Source organism: Phaethon lepturus, unplaced genomic scaffold (genome assembly GCF_000687285.1).
Source record: "Phaethon lepturus isolate BGI_N335 unplaced genomic scaffold, ASM68728v1 scaffold11331, whole genome shotgun sequence".
In the NCBI taxonomy this organism is placed as follows: Eukaryota; Metazoa; Chordata; class Aves; order Phaethontiformes; family Phaethontidae; genus Phaethon; species Phaethon lepturus.
The window spans coordinates 6139-16078 of record NW_010519891.1 but is presented as its reverse complement, the minus strand read 5'-3'; the positions used below and the strand labels follow the sequence as shown (position 1 = coordinate 16078).

At 40.6% G+C, this 9940-nt stretch overlaps 1 protein-coding gene across 1 annotated transcript in view; it reads left to right on the top strand.

The window, feature by feature from the left end:
• The first annotated feature begins 247 nt into the window (after positions 1-247).
• The window catches only part of JAM2 (junctional adhesion molecule 2), a 14640-nt gene continuing 4947 nt past the window's right edge, over positions 248-9940 (top strand). The window contains exons 1-5 of the mRNA XM_010297200.1: positions 248-307; positions 4639-4752; positions 5966-6118; positions 7929-8134; positions 9595-9697. Coding sequence (XP_010295502.1) covers positions 4677-4752; positions 5966-6118; positions 7929-8134; positions 9595-9697 — 538 coding nt within the window. The 5' untranslated portion in view covers positions 248-307; positions 4639-4676. The remainder of the gene's footprint in view (positions 308-4638; positions 4753-5965; positions 6119-7928; positions 8135-9594; positions 9698-9940) is intronic.

Sequence of the window (9940 nt, the reverse complement as noted above, 5' to 3'; positions counted from 1 at the left end):
ACTGTAAAAGAGAAATATTACTATTTTTTACAGGTGCTAGGGCATGGAGAGGAAAAGATGAAGTGTTCAAGGCCAACCACATGGCCAGCCTTGGTATTTAGTCCTGTGCTCTCTTTAGTAGATGATATCTAATCTGTCCAGTGTAAGGAGGTTTTGAAAGTACTGCTTGTAGCTGCTGAAGCACATATGAAATTACAAGTGTTTATTGCTGAGTTGTCTCTTTTTTCCTGTCCCCTTGCAGGTCATAAAGTGTCTGGAATTTCCATTGAAACGGATAACAAGAATGTAAAAGCAGAGGAGTTTAAGGGTACAGTATGGGCATTGCTGTGATTATTTTTAATATACACACAACACATGCAAGCTATGTGTGCAAAAGCTGTGCAGCTGTTGTCTTCCTCTTTTCTGAGGACTCCTGCTCCTACTCTCTCTCTTGACTCTGTGTAATCTTGGTCTTGGCCCCATTTTCTCTTACTTGGTGTGGAGTTGGACTAGATGCTCCCCAGGTGTCCTTTTCAACCTTACCTATTCTGTGACGTGTTTGTCAGTCCTGGTAGCTGACACTAACTTCTGCCTGGTTTCCTTCCACCTAAAATGCTGGGAACTGATAGAAACGAGAAGCATTAGTTATCTTACAAGACAAAGTGAGGAACTAGAGAGAGAACAACTGTAAGTCAGCTAATTGACAGTAACTATAATTTAATGGCTATTTTTAATTGTCAGTAACTATACTGGCTACTTACATATTTTAATATATTGTATAAATATATATATTATTTTATATGTTTTTTGTACATATATATATATGCCACATGTAAAATGACAAATTACTTCCAGTAACGTGCTGGAGAGGTTAAGGAGGCAGGGAAAAACCTGATGTTTGCTCAGTAGAGAGAAAGGGATCATAGCAGTGTGTGAGAGGTTTGTGGGTTATGTGGGGTTTTTTGTTTGTTTTTTTCTTTGCATTTAGTTGGAATGGAGAGAGATGGGAATTTGGGAATTGAAAGAACGGTTTGCTGAGATTTCGGCTTTATTCATTTGTTTGAGGTAATAATCAAATATTTTGGTGGTCTCTAAAGCTGTCAGCTGGGCTCCTGTCAAGTATTCTTGTCCCATTTGAGGAAGAAAAACTTAATACACTTAGAGCTCAGGACAGGCAAGAGGAGAGAGAAGCTTGATTCGCTTCTCTCTTTTTATATGATATACGGCTTGCACTTTGTTCTTTTGTTATTTGTATGATAGAGTGATATCAGTTTAACACAGCTCAGATGCCATGCTGAGTTCTTTTTGTGTAGCAGCACTAAGGGAATGTCAGGGGCTGATAGACATAGCTGTTCGACTGAATGTAGCTGATCTGAAATGCATTTTTATTTTCTCCTCCAACTGCTCTTACAGTAGAGGAGGGTGGTTCTTCACTGGAGCAGGCTCCCTAGGAAAGTGGTCACGGCACCGAGCCTGTCAGAGTTCAAGGAGCGTCTGGATGACACTCTTAGAGGTATGGTTTAGTTTTAGGTAGTCCTATGAGGAGCAGGGAGTTGGACTCGATGATCCGTATGAGTCCCTTCCAACTTGAGATATTCTATAATCAAATGATAGCCTCCAGACCAGATGTAAATCCAAATTAAACATTGTCCAGACCTCTCCAAGATCCCAGAAGGTTCTTCCAGGCCTGGCAGAGCCTGTGTTGACACACAGCATCCTGTGGGCCTACCTTAATGCAAGTCAAGTCGACCTTTTCTGGAAAATACCTCTCGCTGACTCTGTTAGTGTGGGGGGAAAAAACGTGAGCGGGGAACTGTAACTAAGGAGGATTTCATTATGTTGTCTCTGTTCTGCATGCACTCCCTTTCTTCCATTCTGGTCTCCGAGTAAGACTAGTGGGAGGGCATCAGTGCTAGCTTTTTCTGGAATGAAAAAGTGTGGCATACAAGAAGGGGGCAGCTCATTCAAGATGGAGGTGACTTGTTTGGCTGAGGACACTTCAACTGAGCTGTCTCTGTGTCAGCTAATATAGACCAACTCATGAGACCAGCCAGCTGTCACAAGGTCAGTAGCAAAAGCAAGCTGAGCTTGAATGATGGTTTTTCTTTGTTAGAAGAATAAAAAAAAATGGAAAGGAAACTTTAGCAAATCTTAAGGTTCAGGAAGCCTCCACCCATCCACTCAACCTGAAGTCAGGAACCTCGGGCTTCCTGAGTGCACAGCATGTTTTTCGAAGCGGCCAGTGCATGTGTAACATGTTTCTGGCAAAGAATGCCCTCCTGCCTCAATTTTTCTTTCAAGTCTGGACATTTTTTCCTCTGTGAGAGATCACCAAGGCTACCAGTCTGGCCCCTTGGAAGCTTTTTGTTTCTCTACAGAACAGACCTGGGAAATCAGACTCTAAAGAGTGAGCGGGTAGATCTGTCAGTAGCTCTTAATTGCCCTTCAGCCTTATTTGCTGAGACTGGAAACAAGGGTGCTGGTTAATGTAGGTTGAGTAGTGGATATTTGTCTCCTGAAACTAGACAGGCATTGCCAAAATTATAAAGGCCTTTGATCCATGATACTCTGGCCTATATTGGAAGACGAGCAGTTTAAAGGGGCAAGATCAGTATTGTATTTGTTTCTTTCACAGAAGTTTCTGGAAGACAATAAATTTTACTTTGTTAATAGAGTTGGAGCCAGTCAGATGTGTGGTTGGATTCTTTCCTCTGATACTGTCTCTCAACAATTCTTATTAATACCTTGACTTGAGAGTTATTTACTGGAGGGGAAAAAAAAAATTCCAGCATGCTGTTCCACAGACAGTGGAACTACTGAAACACTTAGTTTGTCCCAATAACTCACCTATACAGTTTGTCTTGTTTTCTCTCCCTCTTCAGTTCCCCCCATAACAACTACAGACTTGACCATAGACTACAATTACTATGATACAAGCTATATATATTAGTGATGGGAGGAAAAAAGAATGGTTGAGTTCCCAGTATGACCTGTTCCTTATTAGGAGCACTAATTTTGGTTTGTTTTCTACCCAGTTATGGCAACTTTAGCAGAATTCAGTAACTCTTGAAAGCTCAGCTTCTGCGTGAAACTTGGTTGGTGATCCCTGCTATACATAAGTCAGGGAAACTTGAGTGGACAGACAGAAAAGTGAACCTTCTTTTCTTGAGAACCCAAGAAAAATAAGAGGTAACAGCCAAGGTGTGTTATGAGCAGCAGCTGCCTCCAGCAGCTCCGGGGCCTGGGGGTTCCTCCTGTGTGGCCACTGGAACCCAGCCCAGTGTGCCTGGAGACCTGAATCTTTGTCCCAGGCTGGTGGACACAGCTGCTGCTTTCCCATTTCCAAGTTCGACCAGTAGCAAGGCAGTGTGTGTATCCCAGAGGCGTGCATGCAGGTGCACACCCACACATACAGACACACATTACACTGACACCGCCAGCCCTCCTCAGACAAGATGCTGCCTTCAACAGCACCCACGTATAACACTGCCTGGGCTCACATAAAGCGTTCAGCGTAGACAGCCAAGCTGCCTTCCTCCTGTCTGGCTGGTAGAGGTTGGAGGTCAATGGTGAAAGCCCTCACATGACACTTTCTAGACTCAGGAGCACACACACATTCATGGATCCCCAGAGTACCAGCGCAGCCCCTCTGCCCACTCACTGCCCCTGCCTTGACCCTGGGCTTCCTGCTCACTAGGTCACCCAGCTTGAGGTTTGCTAGTGAATTGTACACGCCTCCGGGCACACCAGGTTTGGGGAAAATGCAAACACTCCACACACACACCTCCAGCAGCCAGCACCATAAGCCCAGGGGTGCCTGCACCTCCAGTGTGACCCCCCGTTGCTGGCCTTAAATTCACTTAAGCCACCCCTCTCTGCCCCAATAGCTGGCATTCCAGGCACACGTGCTTCGAGATTCACCAAGATCTGTGCCCCCTCCATTGACACAGAGACCCGCCTCATTCATGCCAGTCGCCGACACCACAGACCCATCAGTTTGGTGACTGATGGTCTTTGTCACTGACTCTGTTAGTCCTTGTCTGTCATGTTTGTGTTGCTGTGTTTTTGTGCATCAGTGCCCCCTTTACCTATTATCACCTTTGCATCGAAAAGGTCCTTGATTGGGTAACATTAATGAAGCAGATTCTCACCTTCCACATACCCTTATGGTAACCAATGTGAAATTGTAATTAAGTTACTTAGGAGAACATTTAACCATCTTACTGGTATTTTTCCCATGTGCTTTAAGTTATAAATTTAAACAGTTAAACTACTGATACTGAATTCAGAATGTCAGTTCACAAAATACTGATTTTAACAGGGTCAGAGTCTGCTCACTGATGAAAATACTTAAAATGGAGGTAGTAATACAGAATCTGTGCCCATCCAACATGGGAATATCTGGTCCCCAACATCTGAAGTTTGATCCAAAAGCCACTGAAGTATGGTAAAATTACTGGTTGCTGTTTCCCCATTGTGTTTATGTAAACCTGGAGAAGCTCTGATGGCATTACTTTGAGAAGTAGATCTGGCCCTTGCTGACTGCTCAAATTTTTTTGAAGGGGGAATATTAATTTCAGGGAGCCTGAATGTGTACCAAACAATGCTAAAAGCTCTACTTTTCCTTTTTGCCCTCTTTTTTTTTTTTCTCCCCTCTAGAGGCTATTCTTAGTTGCAAGCACAAATTTTCAAAAGGAATGAGCTTAAGAATAGAATGGAAGAAAATCCAGTCTCAAGGAGTCTCATTTGTCTACTACAATGGTGAATTTACAGGTACAGTACTCCAAACTTAGATTGATGGTTTAATGTGTCATTCTCTAGAATAGATATTGACTCTTTCTTCGGGGAGTATGTTAGGAAAATTACTGAAAGAGAGTGACTCTCTTGAGACTCTATACTGAGCAGCTGTCCTTTTGAGGAAAAGAATGCTTCCCCAAGGGGGGAAAAAAGGCATTTTGTAATAAAATCGATTAGTTATCTTTTTAATGAAGTTAAATATAATAAAACCCAAGACTAAGAAAAATGGCATTATGCATTCCTTGACATTTTTTTAAAATGAAATTACGTTCAAATATAAGCTCCCCAAAACTACAGCAAGTTCTGCACTCCTAGCCTACAAAGAGGCTTCAGAAGCCTCCTGTAGAGCTGGAGGCTTAGATATGAATAATGCAGCAATTTTTATATACATAAAATATAAACTCAGCTGTGTTTTTTAAATTATTTGTGTTCTTTTCAGAAATGGAAGTTCTGTTTGTATGTTCTTATAAGGTCTTACCTCAGCTTTATGTATTGAAGAAAATATGTGTTTCTGGTACCTTGTACACATTAAATGAAAGTTGAGAAGTAAAAGAAGAGCACAAAAATTTTTTTGGTTTGTAGAGCTTGCAAGATGTGCTGGTCTTTCTGATGGACTTGGGTTTTTTTCCTGCATATATTTAATTTAGAGAGACACTGTAACTCCTGGTTCTGTGTGTGCAAGTAACTTTAGTTTCATGAGAAGCTGTAGAATGAACAAAACCTCATTGTAAGAAGTCTGATGGCAATATCTATGCTAAATCCATCAAGTTTTTCTTGCCAAATTAAAACATCAAATACTTTTGCTGTGGTATCGTGCAGAATTCTTTCTGTAAGGGAATTAAGTTAGTGATTGCCATCCTTCCAGTGGAAAATGATGTCTTCTTTTTGTCACCTGACTACTGCTACGCATGTTTTCTTGAAGAGTCTGCAGGAAAAAAAAGCATTCCATCTTCCAGCTAGAAAATGTATGATAGATGTAGAGATTTGAACTGAGTTTTTTTTTACTAAATAGACAAGTTGTGGAGGGTGCTTACTGTCTTGGGAGGGGGATTACATACTGCTCCTTGGTGATAGATAACTAACACTGCAATAGTTCATAAATTGTACGTGATTTCAGAGCAAGACAATGAGATGTAGATATTTGCTCTAAGCAAAGAGCAGAAACCTCTCCATCTGTTCTCCCTTAAAGGTGACCTTCGAGGCCGAGCAGAGATGCTGAATACAGGAATCCGTATTAGAAATGTCACTAGAAAGGATTCTGGGACCTACCGCTGTGAAATCAGTGCAAGGAGTGAAGAGGGGCAACGCCTGGGAGAGGCTACTATTACTCTCACAGTACTGGGTACAAACAAACTTTACTGCTTGAGCTTGTGTAAAGAAATTGAATGATGGCAAGGGGTGTTAAAGGTAGGGTTGTCCATATAGTGCGTGGCTGCTGGGTTTTTCATCTTTGGGCTGGGTTTATAAATACATGTGCACACACGCATTCTAGAACCTATTTCATGAAAGCTTTGCAAAAGGCATGCTTGCATTAGAAAGGAACATGACTAGTTTTCTTTTTTTATTGACATAAATGTGTAGTTCAGTTCTCAAAACTTAGCAAGTATACTCGTTTATGTGATGGTGCAAGTTCCATGTCTACCACTGAAGTGACTGAAAATCTGGATAAGCTGATCATTGTGTTTGGCACTGGAAAGTCAGCATCTGTCAACACTTATCAAGTATTCCAAAGTGGCAGTTCATTCCAATATGCTACAGTCTCCTCCTGGTTTTGGAAGGAGAAACTGCTGCAGTGTATGTGCAAAGCCAGCCAGCGAGCTTGCAATCTGTGGACTTTATTTACGGGAGAGATGATTTTGCGTTGGGGGGGGTGGTTGTTCTTTGTGGTTTTTTGTTTGTTTTCTTTCCCAGTTGGGGAAAGGAGGGAAAAGTGAATACTGAGCACATTCTTCTTACATTGTTTCTGGTATTTTTCCCAATGGATGAGTGTTAGAGGTTGGTAGTTTTCTTCTTTTCTCCATATAGAGAGAGAAAAGAAAATATTTGCTTTTGTAGTTTCTACACTGGTTTCTTCTATACAAAAATAATTGATCTTTTAAAATTATAAATAAAGTCTCTAGGTTCTTCATAAAGGATGATAAATTAATGAACTTCCGATTAGCTCCAACAATGCGGTAATGCCACTTTTTCCTTCTTTCTTCCGCTCTCTCAACAGATTTCCTCTTTTAAATGTGGCTTCCTAATGTAAAGTTGAAAGCTTAGAGCCCAAAGCAGAGAGTGTGTATGTGTGTTGCTCACCAACCTTTTTGAACATCAATTGGAATTAGTTAGTATTTAACTTGATTTTCTTTATTTTTACTTTTTTTTTTTAAAAGCAGTCAAGAAAAAAATATGAATACCAGTTAAGGTGTCACTCATGCTTTTAATGTACCATGAGTGCCTCTTCGCCCTTAGTTTTCTTCTATGTAGCTTCAAGTTACCGACAAAAACATTAAGTTTCTTTTCTGTTTACATAGAATAATTGGAAGAGATGTTCATCTTCATGGCAGATGGAATGATCAGTTCTCCTGCATCTGTATGTGGGAATGTTTGTTTTTAATTTAAGCTGAAATTTAGTAGGCAATTGTTTTTGGTCCTCAACCTGGGATTCACACAGTGTCTGTGATGATGGCCAGTCTTGGTAATTCTTTCTGACAACCATTTTTCAAAAAATGTTGACTTCTTTTAATACAAAATAACCTTTTTCCTCTTCATCACTTCTGTTTTTAAATACTGGAGAGGGGGGAATTTCTGGACTACAGATTCCCTGAGTTGTCCATCCTTTGTCTGAGAAAAAGAGGCCCCACATAAGAAATGGGGTGAAACTCTCTGGATTTGGGTAAGAGTGTACAGATTGGAGACAGGATGACACAGCATGTGGTGGGAAATGCTGGGAGCAAGCCTCTTTCTTCCATTTTTAGCAACTCATAAATTTTACTGTGCTCTCCAGTAGCAGGACTCTGCCTTCAACCCCTTCTCCAGCACCTCTTTTCATTAACATGGTAGTTGCTAAGCACGTACACAAGTGGCCACTCCTCACCAGTGACTGTCAAACTGTTGTCAGATAGACAATACTGATAAGACTGTGTAACAAGTGCAATTTCATTGTCCAGTTGCTCCAACTGCTCCGGTATGTGAGGTACCCAGCTCCGCAATGACGGGAACAGTAGTGGAACTGAGCTGTAAGGAGACTGAGGGATCTCCTCCATCTGAGTACCAGTGGTACAGGAATGGTGTTGCCTTACTGGAAAAGACAGGAGCAAGCAGTGCTAGAGCAGCAAACATAACTTACACCATGAATAAAAAGTCTGGCACTCTGGTAAGTGTAATAACCAGCTCTCTAATTGGCTAATAACCAGCTATCAGGACCACCCAATTTACTGTTTAGTACAATGATGCACAGGGGTCTTAATCCAAAAATGCACAAGGTCTTTGTTGGAGATGCCACAATAAGCGCTAACAAACCTATAAGGTGGTTTCTGCCTCAGACCAATGACAAGCTATCGCAAGTTGAGCAATACAGAAAAATTGGGTGAGTTGCAAGGCTGCAGTAATGATAAATGAGCAGAATCTAGAAAATAAATTACAAATTTCACCTTGCTGGTTAGCTAACCAGTGCCAGGTGAGAATAATCTCTCAATATGTCAACAGAGTTGTGTTTGGTAACACCTTAAAATGTGAAATAGCTGCTTCATACCCTCCAGTGGGAGTGCAGCACCAAGTGCAGTCCAGAATCTGTGCAATCCAGTGACATTTACAGGTTCCAGTCCAATACTTGTGAATTCATTGGGAATGAGTGAGTCGGGGCTGTAAGCAACCTTAGTGTGTTTTTTGTTTTAGTTTGTTGTTTTGTGGTTTGGTTCCCCCCCACACCCCCTCAGAACTGGCCATCTCTTTCTCATCCCTCCCCCATTAGCTGATCCTTCTAAAAAAATTGATACATACTACTTATGATGCATTGTCAGCTGAGAATTTTCAGAAGAGCAGAGCTGTTCTAGGGACACCCCACTTTTGTGCATGATCAAACCTGGAAACTGTGATGTGACTAAGTATTCAGAGGTGCTGTGGATCTTTCAGCACACTGTGGAAATTAGGTGGACTACTCAAAATTACCAATCATTTCTGAAAATCTTAGTTTTAAAGTATAGGATATATTAAGTGGGAAAAAAAGTTAACAGGTCTAATGATTAAAAAATAATAATAAATACAGAGAAACACAGGAACTGACATGAGGTCAGTCTCTGTCTGTCTCTTGCTTCCTTAATTTCATTTTTACAGCAATAGTATTTGGTAAATAGTGCATTTTAGCATTAGAAAGTGACCTTTCTTGGGAGGGTGGGGGAAAAGCCCAGAAAGTTTCCATGGGAAATATTTTTTGGTACTACATGATTTTCTTTTTCTGGGGGGGTGAAATGAGTAAAACTTTCTGATATCAGTGATTCTGAAATTAGAGCATGTCTAAAAAAGAACATGTTTTGTTGGAAAGTACTGATCCCCTGAAAAAAAATCGCCTTGTAAATACACTTCATCTAGTTAAAGTGTGCATCTAGAAGACCCTCGTAGACCAGAAGCTGAATTTAAGGACCAGGGGATCTGACTAGGGAGATGAATAATGAGGTCAAACTGGACCAGAATTTCTCACTTTCTTTTGGAGTTTTTTTATTTAAGAAAAATGATTAAACAAACCCTGTTGACATGTCAAAATTTCTATCCCACAGGAAGTTCTGATTTTTTTTTTTTTTTCCATACTGATAATGGTTTTGGACTGTGTCTTAACAGCTGTTTAACACAGTTACAAAGAATGACACTGGAGAGTACTTGTGCGAAGCCTCCAATGGGGTTGGATTACCTCGGAAGTGCTCAGCGAAGCGAATGCAAGTTGGTATGTGTCAAAGCAAATAAGGGTGGAAAACAGTCTTGCAGTAGGAATGATTTCATTACATGATGCAATTGAGAAGCTAAAACCAGATTGAATTGTATCTTTTTGTTTGATGGCATTTTGGGGGAGGAATATTATTATTATTATTATTATTATTATTATTATTAAAAAATCCTTCATATGCCCATGTTGGCAAAAAAAAAAATATATATATATATACTTCTGTAAACAGTTAACCACAACGAA